At 43.6% G+C, this 18,457-nt stretch overlaps 1 protein-coding gene across 16 annotated transcripts in view; it reads right to left on the bottom strand.

The window, feature by feature from the left end:
• Anks1b (ankyrin repeat and sterile alpha motif domain containing 1B) overlaps window positions 1-18,457 on the bottom strand; it is a 1,021,560-nt gene that overhangs the window by 299,065 nt on the left and 704,038 nt on the right. For all 16 annotated transcript variants that reach the window (XM_051139823.1, XM_051139820.1, XM_051139819.1 and 13 more), the window contains one exon: window positions 9,153-9,305. In XM_051139823.1, the coding sequence (XP_050995780.1) occupies window positions 9,153-9,305 (153 nt within the window). The remainder of the gene's footprint in view (window positions 1-9,152; window positions 9,306-18,457) is intronic.

Raw genomic sequence — 18,457 nt, 5'->3', positions numbered from 1 at the left:
GCATACCGGAGGAAAGGACACAGAAGTTAAGCTTGTTGGCTGAGATCATCCAATAGCCCCGGACTTTCCAATCCCTGAAGACCACAGCCAGCTAGCTGCAAGTGTGTGTGTGGGTCAGATGAAATCAGGAGAAATTTCCATCCCAGTCTGGCCCAAACTGCTGACCCCTCAGGCATATGAGCCAAAGAAATGCCCACTGCTTTAGGATACATATCTTTGTACAACTTGTGCATGTTGCCACATGGAAATGGCAGCTCCCAGTGCTTCTGTGGATCCTGGGAACTGCACCTGCACCCTTGCTTAGCTCTTTTTTTTTTCCCCCACAGGATCTCTCTGTGTCTAGGCTGTCCTGGACTCACTTTGTAGACCAGGCTGGCCTCGAACTTACAGCGATTCTCCTGCCTCTGCCTCCCGGAGTGCTGGGACTAAAGGCATGTGCCACCATGCCTAGCTGCTTAGCAGCCTTTAAACAAAAATCACAAATGCAAAGCACTGCGGAAAACTTTTTACTGGGTTATTTTCTTCAAACCTGTAAATGATATTATTAGGAATATAGGAAAGGTTATTGTCCAAATTTCAGGGGGTAGGAAATGGATGATTCAAGGTTAAGTGACTGCCCGCCCCCCAAGCAAGAATCCCACTTTGGTGAAGGAGCTGGGATCCAAAGCCTGGAAGAAATCTTTGTGAATCTGTGATTCTTATCCATAGTTGCTAATTATTTCTCCTCCTTATTCACACATTCAGACATTTGTAAACAGGTAGAGAGCATGCTTGTAGGTGACAGATGCATATTAAAAAGAGCACTGTCACTCAGATTAATCTAATCAGTGGGCTGCACCATACGAGGTTTTTCCATTTTTCAGAAAAGCAATTGTAGTCACGTGGCATTTGAATATTGTCTTCAGATGCATACAAAAACAAGACTCTAATGAATGACAAAGAGTCAGAAACAGGGAGTGGTTATTAAACCGGCACAGAATAATTTCAGTTCTGTGGTTTTCTGCATTTAAAAATTTGGTTTTTCATTTAGTAACCTGTCCTGTACTTTAGGTATGTTGCCACCAGGTGGCGGGAGAGTGCCAGACATAAAGTCTGTACAGTAAGATTTTGCATGCCTTTCTGATGTTCGAGCTAACAGCTCTTTGCCTGGGATCAAAAAAGCATTTGAGACCACACTTTGCAGCTTAACATAATACATTAAAAAGCCCCAAATATCTTAAATTAAACTCTTGGCAACCCTTACACATCTTTAAAACACATACGAATGCTAAGCTACAGAATCACTGACCTCATTATTTTTCTTTCGTGGCTTCTACTTATTCCAGTAATGGCTTATAGAAACCTTGTGCCCCTACCTTGATGGCAGTGTTAACCTTCCCCATTTTCTCTGACTTGTTACTTACTGTCACTGGCATGATAGTCGGCATTATAGGTTTAAAAATTCTTAACAGTTTTTCTTGGGGAAAGGAATTTTCTGGCTTTTCTTGTCCTTCTAGCATAATAGTCTCTTAAAATAGAACTGAAAGGATTTCTACAGCAGACCGACATGCAGCCATAGTTATCTGCACTTATATGTATTTGCATGTGAGGAGGACTTTTTCTTTTATTTCCTACACTCTGGAGTGTTTCATTAGGTGTTCCTCTCTCAAATCTCCTGGGAGCAGAGGCAGTTTGTCACAATTTACCAGCAATGTAGCTGAATAGCTTTAGTTACGAGTTCTGTTCTAAATGTCTTTTAAAAAAAGACTTTTTGAGAAACAGAAATTTACCTGCCATATTAGGGGTGTGTGTGTGTGTGTGTGTGTGTGTGTGTGTGTGTGTGTGTGTGAGAGAGAGAGAGAGAGACAGAGAGACAGAGACACAGAGACACAGGGAGAGACACACAGAGAGAGACACAGAGACACAGAGAGACACAGAGACACAGATATACAGAGAGACAGGGAGGTGGGGGAGAACCTCTCACTGGCTTTATTACAATGGTTTATATTATGCGATGAAAAAAGTACAGTTTCAATGAAAAGGGACCACCTCACTGCTTTGAAAAGTAGAGGCTTCCCACCACTATGGGTCATCAGGCTTAAAATTTGGGACCAATTCTAGGCAGGCTTGGATTTATTAGACTGGTGATGACTTGTGGCTGAATGAATCCTTAGCCCCCGAGTTATTGAACTGTTCTACCCCGTTTCAAGAAAATGGTCGGGTGAGTCCAGGTCAGTTGGGGGTAAAGGTACCTGCAATTTTGTACCTAAGAGTCAACATTGAATAAAAGAGGGTCGGGTGGGAGATGTTCAGATGCTGGAGTTGAGGATGAGAGAAGACAGAGACCTGATTCCTGCAGACTGGAGTCCACACATCAAATGGGGCTACCTGCGCTGCTCCCTGGTGAGTTGTGGGTGGAAGAAGCAAACACAGTGGGCTATGAGAGTGTGCCCCGAGGGACCAGCTTCCGGCCTAACTCTGGGAAAGTGATCTGGGGAAGTTGGTGAGAAAAGGCAAAAGAAAAATAAAATTAGAGAGAAGAGAGCGGGTTGGACTGATAGAGAGCTGTCGTTTGAGCCTTGCAGGAAGGCTGCGAAGCATCGGGGTCAGATATTATTGTCCTCTCTTTATACACCAGAAACTGAGTCCTAGAGAGAGGAAGTGACTTACGGCCACATGCCGAGTGGTGGATATAGGCTTCAAAGCAAAGTGACCTGATTCCAAAATAAAGATGAAAGAAAACAGGGCTCATCTGAAACCCGACTGCACAGCGTGTCTTACTCGCTATAAACAGTAAGTACAATTTCCACTTAACGGAAGTTTAGCCTTTGAGGGGTCAAACTGAAACAGCATTAGCCACCATCAAAAGCTTCTCTGGAATGCCTAATATTACTTTTGTTCCTTTGCATATTGATGGCAATTTACCGTCCTTTTGATACATGAGATTGTAATTATGAAAGCTGACTCTATTTACAGACTTCTAAGTTAGGCATATCCTTAGAGCTGGAGGCGGCCAATGGTGAGTTTTATTACTCCCCCCCCCCCCCTTTTTTGCCTCTGTACCTGATATAGTCATGGCTGGAAATAGCTGTATGACAGAGTTGCTGACTCAGCTTCTTCGCTCACTCAGCTTTTCCTCCCCAAGTATGTCAGCCTCGCAAGCGTCCACGCTTACTGCCGCTTCTGATCGGGCCCTCCCCCTGGTTAAAATCCTTTTAATGGTGCCCCCACTGATTGACAGAGGCTGTATGTAAGAGTTGCTTGGGTCGCTTTCAAGCACTCGACGCCCAGGTGTATCATATGAGACCCGGATGCAGCTGTTTGGATGTGAGACCAAAGGGGCCTAAGGGATATGACGGTGCGTGGGGCCTGGATTTTGCTTGAGGAGGGGTCACAGAGGTCACACTGACCTTTCTGCTTGAAACTAGCCACAGTCCAGACACATCTGCCCAACGCACTGGTTTTCCTGCTTCTAGACACAAGACAACAAAGGACGGTGAGGCGCCTGGGACCACAGAACCAAATGAAAGCTTGGGCGGGCCCCTCACAGGCAGGAGGAAGGGGCCTCAGTAGGAGCTGGTGTGTCTTGTGAGATGAGAGGGTCCAGGGATGCCAGCATGGTTAGAATTTGCTGGGGAGAGGGGAGAGAGAACTGAGCAGCTCATGTTTTTTAAAAAGAACTTATCTGAGGCCACATAATGAAGCACCTGAAAGGATTGGTGACTCTGAACTTTTAGCGCCCAAATCAGGCTGGTAATAGTTTCCATACAATTCAGGCCGGGAAGCTCTGGATAGCGAAGACACGGTTCACGTCCTGGGCATCTTTCTTTCCCCAGCAGTGGGATGTATTAGCGACAGAGCACTCGGTATTACAGTGTTGTCTAACAAAGCTTAAACACAAGGTAAGGAACCCCCCTCCCTTCTGCTCTAGAGCGACTCTGAAGCATACTAATAGGGATACAAAATCACCCATCCCCCCACAGGGTAAAAATGCATACTGTCTGTGTGCAAATAAGATTTACTAAGCATGTGAAGGCCAGCAAGGAGAAAACCACTGTGCCATAACCAACCCTGAGCTGGTGCAGATGTTAGAAACGTAAGGACATTAAGAGGGTTATTGTAAGTGTGTTCCCGCATGTTCAACAGGTTCAGAAAAAGGACTGGATATGTTAAACAGAGACTCGAGAAATGTGGAAAGACTCAAGTCTGAACTCTGGAGTCTCAGCAATGAAAATACAATGGATAATAAGAGCAATTAGTTGTAAGACGAAAAGAGTAGTGGACTCAAACACACAGCCGTAGAAACTATCCATCTAAGTCAAAAAGATTTCTGAAGTTCATTAAAACCATAAGACTCATATCTAAGAAGACAAAAAAACTTAATACGCAAGAAATATGAATAAAATTTCCTTAGTGTATAAATCACAGCTGAAAAGAAATAATACAGAAAGAGCCCAAATGTGCTGGCACCTTTAATGTAGTTACCCTGGAAAAGCATCTTCCATAAATGAAGGCAAAATAAAAAATTTGTTCCAGAGGTATAGAAGCTCACAGAGTCGCTGCCAGCAGCCTCGCATAACTGCAGTTAGAGGAAGTCTGTAGGTAGAAAGATAGAGATAAGGTCTGCACAGAGCAATGGCGGACAGGGACGCTCCCAGGGCGTGGGACTGACACAGCTTTATATATAAGCTACCACTCTCGGAGACACCACCCTGTGCTTGGATTCATGCTCAGTGGTCATCACCATCACACTCCTGAGAATTTCAAACAAGGGGCTTTACACCCATGGCATTTAAAACAATCAAGGCCTATTGCCAAAGAGCGGGGTACAAAAATCAACAAGCTTCCCTTCAAAATCTTCTAACCACATCGTCATGGGGGTTAGGCCATCGCGGAATTTCCCCAGAAAGGTAGACATTAAACCATTCACATTGAGGAAACCTGGGAAAACAACCCGGCAGTCTCACACGAATGCAAGCATACTTCCAGAAGGAGTTAGGCCAGAAGCAAATGACGGGCTAATCAATTTGCTGCTGCAAAATATAATTCCAAGTACTATCCATGGGAGATGAAAAATAGCTTTTGCAGGGTACATAGGGGTATTGCTGCCTTAGCTACTTTATTAACTTCTACCCAGAGGTATTAAAAACCAACACTGTATTAGATGTTTTTAAAAGCAATTCTGTATTATGAGCAGGGATTTAAGAATGCACTAAAACCTGATTTTTTTTTTCTATCCAACAGGAACCTTTGTCATTATTGGTATTACAGGGTACATGAGGCCTGGGCTAGAATGATTTCCTTGGTCAATACCAGTAAAGTCAAAGGGAAGAAATTAATCACAGGTTCTAGAGTGAAATTCACCAGTGAAAGAATTGAACCATGTTCAGAGTTAGTTGCATGTACCCAAGTCCCCTTAGTAGACACACAGGGGTAAAATAAAGTAACATTGTATTAAAAAAAATAACTTCAGTACCTTTTTATTTTCCAGAAAATGAATAGCAAATTAGTTATTTACATGTGCCTTAGCTTTTTATTTTTAATTTCATAATTAATCTATGCGCATCTCATGGAGAAAATATATTCCCTTTGATCTAAAATGTCCTCCACGCAGAGCTGATGAGGCTGTCAGGAACAGTTAGTCCAACTGGCTAATACCATATGCCAAGCCTGAGTAACCTCTGAAAGGGAAAAAAATAATGGACCTTCGAACTGCTAACTAGACATTAATTCCCTTAACAAGCCTTTGGAGGGACAATAACCCAAATGCTAGCATCTGCAGAGGGAACAATTTGCCTGGCAGTCTCTCCTCACGTGTCCACATTTTAATGCTAAAATGTCAATAGAAAGGTAGGGCTGTGATGCTATCACCAAAACTGGCCAAGACGAGAGCAAACCAGTCAACACCAGCATCTGAATGTGAAGCTCAGACTAGGAACTGAAAGGATCAATTGTCAGCCTATATTTCATGCTCTAATTTAAGACAGGTCGGGGCCCACAAAACCTCCAGTGTGTCCTGCTTTAAACAAATTTCTCTGTGCTAATGCTAAGGTTTCCATTCTTTCATCCTCTCCCAACATTTTGGGTAGCTCTGTGTCCAAACCCCTTATTTGTTCATTCAAATACACTCAATTAAAAAAAAAAACCAAACAAAACAATACACTATCATGAAAAGGTCTTCAGGGGCTTTCCAAATGTTATAGTTTCAAATATACATTTTGTAATGTTCAAGTTGAGAACTTGGACATTTCTCATTTCCTCCAAGAAATAGGTTGCAAGGCTTATTACACTCACGAAAGTAGTAGCGAGCATATCACCATACACACTGGGTGTTTCCATCGGCACTACCCGACGGTGCTTGTGTTATTTACAGCCATACCAACAGCAAGTCTGCCTGTCCTCTCCTCTCTTTCCTCCACCAGCTGCCCTTGGCACCTCTGATGGTTGGGATCTGCTCTCCTGTCTTCACTTTGCAAGGAGAAATGGCCACTGGAGTCTGGCTCCCGTTAGGTCAGCCACTCACTTCAGTGATCCCGGATGGGGACCGTCTAGTCCACAGCAATCAAGGATGGAGACCCTCAGCTAGCTACAGTGATCTGGGATGGGAAGCAACTGGTCACCATGGTGATCAAGAATAGGACTCAGCCACTCTACCCTGACCCATGATAGGAGTTCCCAATGGCCTTTGCATTAAACCAGCATTCTGGAGCGTTCTCTCTATCAGCAGGGAGACAACAAATAGCACTCAATACTATATTAGTTGAGCCATATGTCGCCTAAGGGCCCACCCCATACCTCTCTTCGTTAGTTTACATAAACAAAGGCCTTGACTTGGTCCTTCTCTTTTTTGATGGCGTCAAAGACTCTTTGAATTTGAGATAACTCAAAAGTTTTGCATGCCAAAAGGCACATGTTGACCTCCTCACATTGAAACAAAACGAAAGGGCCCCCTCATTCATGGACCTAGGGGTGGGGAACAGGGTGAAAGCAGGGTTAGGGAGAAATGAGAGGCTATAAGTGATGGGATAACAATTGAGATGTAATCTGAATAAATTAAATAAAAAATATTAAAAAAACAAAACAAAGCAAAAAACAAAAACAAAAACAAAAACAAAACCCTAATAACCCCCAAGTCCCTTAAATGAAAAAATGCCCAGTTCTAAGAACTATGAAGTTTTGTTTCCTAATTCTATTTTTTAAGGCTCAGTTGTTGTTACTTGGTCTTCAGTAAGCATGTCTATCAAGTTAAATGACTTGCAAAGCCTTCCCATTTGGAACATGAGCTTCCCATATAACTGCCACGGAAATTTAAATCCAGCGCGTTTTACTTTAAGGAAAATATACCGCGGTTGAGAGTGGACACACAGGTCAGAGGAGTTTGGCATTGAGGTCTTGAACACAGAGACCAGGCTTTCAAATTCTGAAGCAACATCTATAACTTGGGCTTCCTCTCCACATCTCCAAGTCAGACCATCATTTAGTAAAGTGCAAACCATGAGAGAAGCACCGGCAGACAGGCATTCTTTTTTCCTGTCTGAATCCAAGGGGGCCTTCCAGCATCACTAATGTCACTGTCACCCAACAAGACGGTTGCTATATAGTCCTCCCTGAGTTCACGCTGTTCACTGGAAAGTACTGCTTATGCCAGCCACGGCTCTCTCGTGCTTACCTCATACCCACTCTCCAGTAGGGAACTGTCTTCTGAGAGCACAACATAGGATTCATTTTCAAGTCATGCCGCTAGGTGGAGATTCATTTCAGCTTGGAAACTGGTTTGGCTAATCTACGGGAAGTGACTTTGTTAACAAGCGCCTAAGAGTCACTGTGAGACAGGAGGGTCAAGTCTCACAGAGAACTGAAGTCTGTGCCTGGCAGCAGCAAAGCCCGAGGTGGCTTCAGTTCGTTCCTTTGCCACACAGACTAAGAACAACGCCGACCAGAGCTTCAGGCACGGCCTCTCTTCTAGTAATGATAGCTTTTGTGAGGGGATAAAAAGCAAAAAAATTGAAGCCAAGATTCCATCAACTTCATGTGATTTTTTTTTTTGACTCAAGAATAATTTCTGTAAGATGCTCTAGGAAAGATCTTATTCTTAAAGACACATTTTAAAAAAGCAGAGGATAATTAGCTAATAGTAATAATGCTTATTAGAATAATTAATAGCATGGAATATGTAGAAACTAGACTGTTGGACAGAAAGCAACATTAAAAAGGCGTAAGAGAGCTAAGCAGAATCTGTAATAGTTGTCAGGTTTATTTCACTTTACAAATGCCTCCTCTCCCTTCACCCAATCATTAGAATATAAAGCTAACCAACCTTCTAAAATGATTTATCAGTATCTTTTAAAAAAAGAAACATTTATAATACTAAAACATAGCCGTGCACAGTCATTTTCTGTAACTTTAAAAAAAATTTTATTCCTTCACTTACTTGCATTAGAAAAAAAAAATTAAGAGTTAACCAGGAAGTGAGGAAGAATCAGAATTACTTATAAAGATTGAGTTGATCTCTTTGGGCTTGAATATATGGCAACATATGTTGGCCAGCGTTTATAGAAAATTTATGACAAGAGTATGAATAAAACAGAGAAAACATACAATTGGACGCCAACTCCACAAGATAACATTTTGATGATTACCGCAACCTGTTCAGTAAGAGCAGATGCGGCCCCTTCAAGCGTGGGGTTTGAATTGTAATTAGGAAATAAAGATAAAGAAACATGACAGAGTGCTAAAAGGAATGTGTTTATGAGACGAAACGGCGACAGTTCTGGCTTTTAATAGTGAACAGGGGCAAAGCTCAGAGCGGGAGCTTATTTTGTCATCCTGTCCATTTCCTAAACTGACAAGGCTTCCTAAAATGGAAAACCCAGAACTTCTTGGAAGGTTTTTTTATATACACAATTCAAAAAAGGAACCAAGGGTCCCTTCCTCTCGTTATGTCTTACTTCACCATCTCAAAACATCGAAAGGCAATGTCCTCAGAGCTAACGCGTGCGCATGGACACACACACACACACACACACACACACACACACACTCACGGAGTTCATCTGCAGATCGTTATTAGATGTCCCAACAGTTACAAAGAAAGGAAAAGAATTCTCCATCTGCCATCAAATGCACTTTTCAACAGCTGAACAGTTGAGATGTCAGAAAGAGGCCCAACTTACGTTAATAAGCTCAACCTCCCAGATTTTTTTCAGCAGGTCCATCGATGTGTAGCCATTGATGAGAAAGGCTTTGGTGTAGTCACCCAGCTCAATGGAATCCAACCACTCAGCTACAGAGGTGGGATGGTAGCCGTCATGCCCAATGGGCCTCATCTGCAATGGAGAACATCACATTAGCGGTCATTTAGCCCAGTCCCAACAACAGAAGCATCTTGCCACCACTTGCATGTTAATCTGATGGGAACATCAGATATTTCTGGATAGAGAAGTAGAGAGAGAGAGAGAGAGAGAGAGAGAGAGAGAGAGAGAGAGAGAGAGAGAGAGAGAGAGAGAAAAGCTTTATGAACAAGTCTAAATCATTAGTAATTTTTCACGCTATGTTAGTTTTCAAAAAATACACCCAGAAATTTCCAATTTAGCTGCTAAATTAGCTCTGTGGCTGAGATGATGAGATAATGTCAAACTCCTGTTCGAGATTTTTTAGTGGCATTCTGTTGGAATGGAGCTCCAAGTGATGTCAGTTGAGTTACCAGGGTTCGGCGGGGGAAGGCGAGAGGGACTGCATTTCCAAACATATGCACAACATCAGAGTGTGTGAAAATACTGTATGACTTAAGCATTTCAAAGGGATTCATGCTTATGCAAGACATGTATTGTAGGTGGTGCACACACACGCTGGAGAAACACACTGCTGTGGCAAGCCAGTTAAATAGAGGCCTTGAGTGTTTTCAGACCATGTGGTCTGCCTCAGCTATGTTAGACATGAGTAGGGAACTTGCTGGCAGACAGGCTTCTATTTTTTTGTCAGCTATATACAGATTTTTTTTTTTTTTAATACTTCAGGGGAACAAAGAAGTGTGACAGCAACATAATGTTTCTGAGTTTAAATTGGAACGCGAAAATAATTTAAGCAGGAAGACCTTCTGGGTTGAAAAACTTATATAGATTCTCCTAAGCCCTTTATTATTATTACTTTTTAACATTTGAAATCTGAGTTGAATTCATGGTTCTTGTATTTGACACGACTCACTTCTGAAACTTATGCTGCCTGCATGCCAGTGCAGGGTGTGGTACTGGGGTTCCTCAGGAGAGCGTACTACCCTCATCAGCTGACGTCAACCTTCATTGAAATGCCTGCTGGGAGCAACTAACTGGCAAAGACACGCAGAATGGGCTTTCCTCTTCCATCCATCAAGTTTCAGGAGATTAAATGTTAACGGAAATCTATGTGGTTCTGGTTTGTTAGAAGAGAAAGGATTTATTTCGGCACCCAGCATTCAGATTTTTTAATCTCAGCATCAGGAGCTTTCTGTTACTATGCAGAGACCTCAATTGAGATTCTTCTTGGGTTTTCATTTTAAAGTTACCTTCCTTCCTCCCTTTCACTCCTTCCTGCCATTCCCTCTTCAATCTAATGTACACGCCCAGGTTGAAATACCCATTATTTCAGTCAGAGTGCAAATCATTATTGGCACCACCGGCATCTCAGTTGCTTTAGATGTTTGTATTTGGCTTTTCTATTGATTGACCCGCCTCTAGCGTGTCACCACATGCCTGCGCCTGGGGCACTTACTCAGTATTTATTATGTGGTGATGATAAATGATGAGTCAGAGTTTGCAAAAATGAAGCTTTAGTGGTGTGTACAAATAACTGCGTGCGCTGTATAAACCTGGAGGCTTGGTCCCCGAGTGGAGGCCCGGGTGTATTGAGTACTTTCCTGTTTGGTAGATTACAAACTACAGGGGCGGAGTGCATGCTGTATGGCTCGTTGACAGGTGGCTGAACTCATCTGAACGCTTACCCCAGACACAGGAGACTTCTCTTAGGGAATAAGTGGAGGAAAGGAAAACTGGAGTGGAAATGAACAGCCTAGCAGAGACATCCTGTTGGTAAGTCCACCCAAGAAGCTGGCCAACCCAACCCTGACTACTGCCAACAGGTTTAAGGATCCCTGATAGAAGAGTCAGTTGTTTTTTTCCCAGAGGTTGCCCCCGCACCGCCAAGCACTCACACACAATTCCTTGGAAAGGTCAATCTATGGGTACCTGTCACACTCAGGTGACTTGATGGTCATTGTCGGCTGAGGAATCAGGGACACCTTCCAGACAGCAGCAAAGTAAGACCAAAGAGAGAAAGGTATCTCTAATACCTTTCGGTCTGTTCCAATACCAAATAATTAATTGGGCATCAGCATCAGAAAAGAGAGGCGGCATCAGTTTCTTGGAAGAAAACGCATGCATGCGTGTGTGTGTGTGTGTGTGTGTGTGTGTGTGTGTGTGTGTGTGTGTGTGTGTGTGTGAGAGAGAGAGAGAGGGGGGGGGGGGGGGGAGAGAGAGAGAGATGGAGGTTCTAAAAGGAACCGGAACTGAATTTTCAGTATTTTATGTAGCGAGAACATTATTGGACAATTCTAAATCCACACTAAGAAGCAGCAGAAAGAGTCAGCTGAACTTGATTGACGGCTACGGGTAGCTGGGAGACACATTACACTAAAATCTCACAGAATATAGTAGACTGCTCAGTGATCTGGGTCCTCCTAAAAAACAAGACCCACCCTAAAGAGGCAAGAACAGAAGGAATTCTGGTGGGGTGACAGATGGGCTGGGCAGAACGCAAAGGGGAAGGTATCCTGGAAATGGGTATGTGCGCATGTGCAGGACACCACCCACACATTCGCTTATTCAACAAGTACCCGGCACTTATTCTGAGGGATGCTGGGCAAAGACCAAAGACCAAACCAGCTGGGACTCTTCCCTCACGGTAGCTGTAAGTCTAAACTAACATGTGAACAGATGACCGACACACTATGAAGGTTCTACATACCTGAAGAGAGAAAGCCTGCGGAGCTAAATGAAGTCGCAAAGTGCACTTGACACATCTTTAATGATATGCAGAGTGGCTGCTGTGCTGTGCAGTAACTCCTTCCAAAGAGGCTGTCCCATCTGTTCCTTTATTTCTGCTTCTCCTGTTCCCGCCCGGCTTAGCTCCTCATCACCACTTATACAAATGAACGCAAATGAATCCTTCCGCTTGGCCTCCCACCTTTGGTTCAGCTTATACTCAGTAATACCTTAGCCAGGCTCCTAGGTCTGCCCTTGGATGAGAACACATAGTGATTTCTTTTTTAGAAAAGTCTCAACGTCCTATCTGAGCATTCAAAGCCAACTGCAAGTAACCCAGTCTCTCACTACCCTGCTATCTACGCTAGATATGACTGGCCATGCGCATGCCAATGCTCATTGAGTTGTCAGCCATGAACTGTAAGCACAAGGCACTCTGATACTCAACTTATGTGATTTCTATGCCTGCAATGCTCTTGTCTTATTTCTAGACTTATTTTTCAAGGGCTTAAATCTTCATGAATTATGAAACCCATGTTTAAAATTAAACTTTTAGGCCATTTCACATCTCATAGCCATCATCAGCGTAAGCAAAATAGCCTATTTATAGCCGTAGGCTGAGAACCTGGCTCTTATCAGTGTCTCCTAGCTAGTGAGAGTTCACTCCTTTGCCCAAGTAGAAGCTTAGGAAAGAGTCATCATCACTCACTAAAGTGACACAAGCATCTGACTGGGTTTCCAAGATGGGCCTCAACTCAGTCTCTGTCTTCCAAAGAGGACTTTGGAACCCGATAGTCCTAGAAATACTACTGATTTGTTGGTCTGTCTTTGGCAAGTTACACAGCTGTTTGAGCCTCACATCCCACTTTTCTAGAATAAAGTACAGTAGTACCGACCCTCCCCCCCCAAAGTATTGTGATATCTTGTGAGATGGTGTGTAACTTGCCTAGCGTGATGGTTTGGATTCATAGCTATCCGACAACGCACAGTTCTCCTCTGGCTCCACTGCTTTAAATGGCACCCACATGGATTGAAATCGCATATGTTTTTGCCACTGGCTGGCAACTTGCAACTTCAAATTAAAGCTCTCGGGTCCTCTTTCCTCACTTTTTCTTCCCACACCTCGTACTCTTTCATCTTGCTGTAGATGGGGTTTACTTCCACTAACATCTAAGCTTCTCCACCTGTCAGCTCACAGCTCCGTTTTCAGACATTTATCTAACAAGGTAACCCAAGGACACAGAACCTACTGCTCCAAGTCTTCTGCTCTCCTTCCGTATCAGAATGACGCTGCCTGTGCCCTGTGCCACGGGAGCCACACTGAGTCTCACTGTGGCTGGAGGTACCTTCCCAGCTCCGCTGATGCTGGCCTGGGTGGTGAGAAGCCTCTCTGTTTCCCCTGTCCTACTCAATCTTCCTGTGCTATCTGTATACACATTTATCCTTATACATTATTCCTGCAAGACTAAATATCTGCTGAGCGCTTGCATAACTGCTGGTACTAGGAGACAAACTAAGACTCACAAAGTTAAATTTAACCCACGGCTTGGAATTAAGTTTGGAGCCCAGGAAAGTCTAGTCAGTGTTAGGGAAGTACAGCTGACCTGTAGACTCATGAGTTAGAAAAAATAGGCATTTTTTTTTGTGTTGTTATCATTGTCAACTACTGATTTTTTTTTTTTTTTTTTACATACAGGGGGAGGGGGAACTGAATAGAGTTACTACTTACTTGAAAGCCTATGGTGTTTATAAATTCTACCTGTGGAATCTAACTCGGATCCTTTAACTCACGAATCCATTGGCAACTGAGATTGAGGAAGATGAAGGATGCTGAGCAAAGCCAGCATCATCATCATTCATCCTGTCTCACCACACTTCATCTTTTCCCAATCGTGAATTAAGTCAGTCTTTATTACACATGCTTAGTGCACATGTTTGACTATTGGGCACGGTCCTCTGTGTAGCCAACCCCCATCCCCCCCCCTGCTCCTGTTGTTTTCTTTAGCAGGAACCCTGTTTCCACCTGCTTGCCCAGGATTTCTCAAATGCTACCTTACTTTCAGGTAAGCGTGAATAGTCTATCATCTTCACTGGATTCCCTGCCCTTGGCGAAGAAATAAGGTCTTAGGGTCTTTTGTCATCTCTATGGCCTCTGTTAGAACTCCTCGCACACGGCAGACATTTGTTAAGTGCTTTTTCCGGATTATTTAATTACACATGGAATAAACATGACAAGATCATTTGTGGGAGACCTACATGTTGTACTCCAGGCCATAAAAATTTAAGGGTTCCTTTTTATGACCTAACAACTGCTAACATTTTAAACTTTCATGTATCCAGAACCAATTCCAGTTAGCAGGTTGTACTATAAAATACAATTTAGTTAATAATTCCATCTTCTTGATTCTACCAGCTGTGGGTCCCTGGGCAAAGCCATCTTGCTCTCTCTAGTGTTGCTATCTACAGAGTGAAGGGCTTGCACCAATGGCCTCTAAGCTCTTCTTTATGGAAGCCCCCAAAATTTTATAATTCCATGATTTGTAAATTAATTGTAAGTTAGTGTCTGACTGGCTTACCCAGTTTAAAAAGAAAAACAAATAAGCCCAATTATAAAACTACAAAAAGGAGGGGACAGTAAGAAGGACACACAGACTACGGGTCAGATAGCATCCATGCTTCTTTCCTGGCTTTTTGTCAACACCCTCAGGTAGTAGCGTAACTGCTGTTCAAATTAGCAACGATTAAGCTCTTTTTCTAGCAGGAACATCTGGTGAGACCAAGTTAGGAAGCGACAGCCCCAGGGCTGCCAGGCCAGCAGTCCTGTGGAGCATGCGCAGGAGTCGGGCACAGTCTGTGACTCGAGAAGCCATGTAGTGGGCGGACAGCAGGCATTCCTAACAGTGGTTCACAGCGAGGCAGTTGGGTTTGAGTCGAGAATTCCAAAGTCTGGGGGAAACGTTAGCTGGGACCAAAAATGGAAATAGTAGCCAAACTTTAGTCTTCACTAGATTCAGGTAGGCTAAAGCATTTGCCACATGCCTTCCTGGTTGCCGTGTTCTGCCTCGAGGTCCTTTGAAAGTCCCTGGGAGTATGCCTAGTCTCAGGCTGTACTGTACCCATCAGAGGGACAAGTTGAGGATGCGGACTATAGGAAAGGGCTCCGTGTACTTCCGACCTTCAAGGGAGTCGGCTGCGGAACATCCCTGGCTCTGAGGGTTGTCTGCTTCGCTTCAGCTAGCAACTCACATTTTAAATGCTTTGTGTAGGTATGAAAAGAAGAAATGCTTCACTGGCTTTAAAAAGAAATGCTTAAAGCCAGCGACGCAGAAGACTTACGGGCTCAATGATCGCTATAGCCCTTTCCATTTTCAGTTTTCTTTTTATTTGAAAAACTCAGGTCTGGTATATATTACTGCATTGATATATAGTTGCAGTAACACGAGGGACCCAAGAACATCCTCGAACACTGTCATGTGCATCCAGTGAAGTGACGCGAATGGAGTTTACTGCGATTCTTGTTACACGTGGGATGGAGTGGGGGGGGTACTTAAGCAATTGTAGTCATGTTATCACATGTGAAGGCTGAAGTCAGGCGTGGGTGAGATCTCACAGGGTGGCCATATGTGTCTAATCTGTCATTCTTTTTATCTGCTTCTAATGAGCTTGGTCTGCACAGACAAGGCTCCTGCTTTCTAAGATGGCAGAGGTAGAAGATGGAAGGTAGTAAAAACTGGTAATATACTATGCGGAGTGGTGGGATACCTGTGATCTCAGCGATCGGGAGGTGGAGGCAAGAGGATCAAGAGTTTAAGGCTGGCCTTGGCACATAGTAGGTTTAAGGTCGGACTGATCTGCATGGAACAGAATCTCAAAGATGACAAGCAACCTCCTCAATCCTCCCTCAAACAGAGACAAAAAAAAAAAAAAAAAAAAAAAAAAAAAAATCCCCAGAGAACCAACTGACCACCTAATAACAGATAATGGAAAAAAGAAGGATGATATATATTATATTTGAGATTAAAGGGATATAAGAGCAGTTTGCAGCAGGTCACTAAAGTGGAGCTAATAGCATGGAAGTTAGACCAAGAGAATAAAGAACCCTCAAAGTCAATAATGGATTAGGTGGGTGTTGCTGTCAGGAAGTATCACATGGTTAGAGACAGAGGTCATTCTACCAAAAGGGTGGGCTCATGACCATTCAATTAGACACAAGACACATTAGGTTTATTTTGGGGGGGGGATCGGCTATTATGAGCTATGTTTGTGCCTACAGGAGCCTAATAAAAAAATTGGCATGTAAATATCTTCCAGGTCAGACGAGCTTCAACAGGAAAAACGTTTTAATTTACTTACTTACTTATTTTTCTTTTTATGTATATGAGTATTGTTGTCTTCACACACAAACAGAAGAGGGCATCGGATCATATTGCAGATGGTTGTGAGCCACCATGTAATTGCTGGGAATTGAACCTAGGTCCTCTTAACTGCCAAGCCATCTCTCCAGCTCCATGAAAAAGTTCTTTGCTTTGAAGTTTCTTAATTGCTTTAAAAAAATCTTCCCATGTTTAGAACATCAATGCCCACAGGGCACTTTTGACCACATGGGAAAAACAATACCCCTGAGTCTTAACTGTGTAGGAATCAGTTGGCAGCCCACTGACTTTTGAGTCTCATTAAGGGCAGGCTGGAAGGAATATCTGAGCCTCTGAATTTCTCTCAAGCAGTATGCCAATGCTAACACTGCCAGTCCATGGGTCACCTAGAGTAGACATGCTTTAGAGGATGACAAGAGGGGCACAGCGAATGTCCTGGGTCCTTCTAGAATTGCAGAATGTAGAGCCAATTTATAAACCCAGACCATTCATTTCAGAACTGGTGAGAGACCAACGCTCTGATCTCCAAATCACTGTATAATGAAGCTTTTTGTTTTGGGATCATGACCTTTACTTTTATATAAGCATACATGAAAACAAGGGAATTTCGTAGGAACATTCCTATGGACTTGGTACCTCCATTTGACAGTGCATTTCAGTGCCTTCTGTTTAACTCATAAATGTTTACATTTATTGCCATCAATAAAAAGAATCTTTCTTTCCCTTAACTGTATCTGTTGGCATCTTCACAGCAATCACACCACCATCCATTTGTGATGGTTACGTAGAGATGAGAATGGGGCTATGTAGGAGAAAATCCTAAGTTTTCAGTTTGGATGTTTAGCTTTGTGGTGGATTTACTAGCTGGGGGGGGGGGGGGGGGGGGTGGAGGTAGAGAAGCATGCAGTTGAATGATATAGATAATTTTGTGACATCAGAAATCAAACTTACCATAGAATGGCACCTGAAATTCGGGGAAGAATTCCAGGGAGTTACACAAACGACCTTGGCATCCTGAGCAGGACAGATGGGAGTCTTGGCTGCCACGGTGACTAGTTGCTTGACCTTGGGTGCACTACTTTACTTATCCTTAGCAAGCACCCACCATCTGATTAGTAATGTGAGAGGTAAAAAGAATCCCTGAGTGTTGCCATATATGTTTACTGAAACAATGCATGTAGAGCTTAACCCAAGACGTGGCAGCACAGGACGCTGCAGAGACAATGAAAAAGACGAAGAGGGAGAGGGTGGTGGGATCTCACATATATGTCAGGAGGGATCTCACTGTGAAAAGCACAGAAGTCTGGCTGCACCTGGGTGGGGCGAGGTAGCTCTGAGCAGGCAGAAAGTACAGAGGTGAAGGATTTAAAAAGCAACCAGAGTGGCACGGAAGGGGAAAGAGTAAGGACTTGGGTTGAGGACGACCAGCATCCTACAGGAAAGAACCCTAGCATGTCCCCGAGGCTGGGGAGGGGACTTGCTTGTTGGTTATATATTTCACATTTGTTTATCGTGTGTGTAAGGGGGTGTGTGCCCTGCAGGTATGCCACGCTATGCATGTGGAGGTCAGAGCTCAGCTTCCCAGAATGTTTTTTCATCCCACCACATAGGTCTCAGGGATCAAACTCAGGTGGTCATCAAGCTCAGCAGCAGAGCCTTTACCCACTGAGGCATCTTGCTGGCCTGCTTGGGGATTTTGATTGCCTTTCTTGAAACTTAAGGAGCCAAGGGCGGTTGGAGCTAACTTTGATAATCTGTGTGTGGAAGTGATTTACGTATATGGAAGCTGGATGGATTAGGCTCGGGGTAGATTCTTACGTGGGCAATGGTTGTCATGTGTATGACATGCCACTGCCCAGGTTAAAAACATACAGACCTATGACTTAATAGATCATCTGAGCCCAGAGCACTGATGTGCCATGTCCAGCTGCTAAACTTGCCTGGGCCTCTGTGATGGACTGTGATGGATTCTTTTCCTACCTGGGTATGCTGTGAGTTCTCACGCTGCCTGACAGGGCTTTGTACACCCAGCCAGTACGAGCTCATATCTCCTTCTGTTCTGGCTCCTTGTTCTAGCCTCTCGGGCTCTGT

This window comes from Acomys russatus, chromosome 31 (assembly GCF_903995435.1).
Source record: "Acomys russatus chromosome 31, mAcoRus1.1, whole genome shotgun sequence".
Lineage (NCBI taxonomy): Eukaryota > Metazoa > Chordata > Mammalia > Rodentia > Muridae > Acomys > Acomys russatus.
The sequence above is the reverse complement of the archived record's forward strand: the minus strand, read 5'-3'. Positions and strand labels throughout refer to the sequence as shown.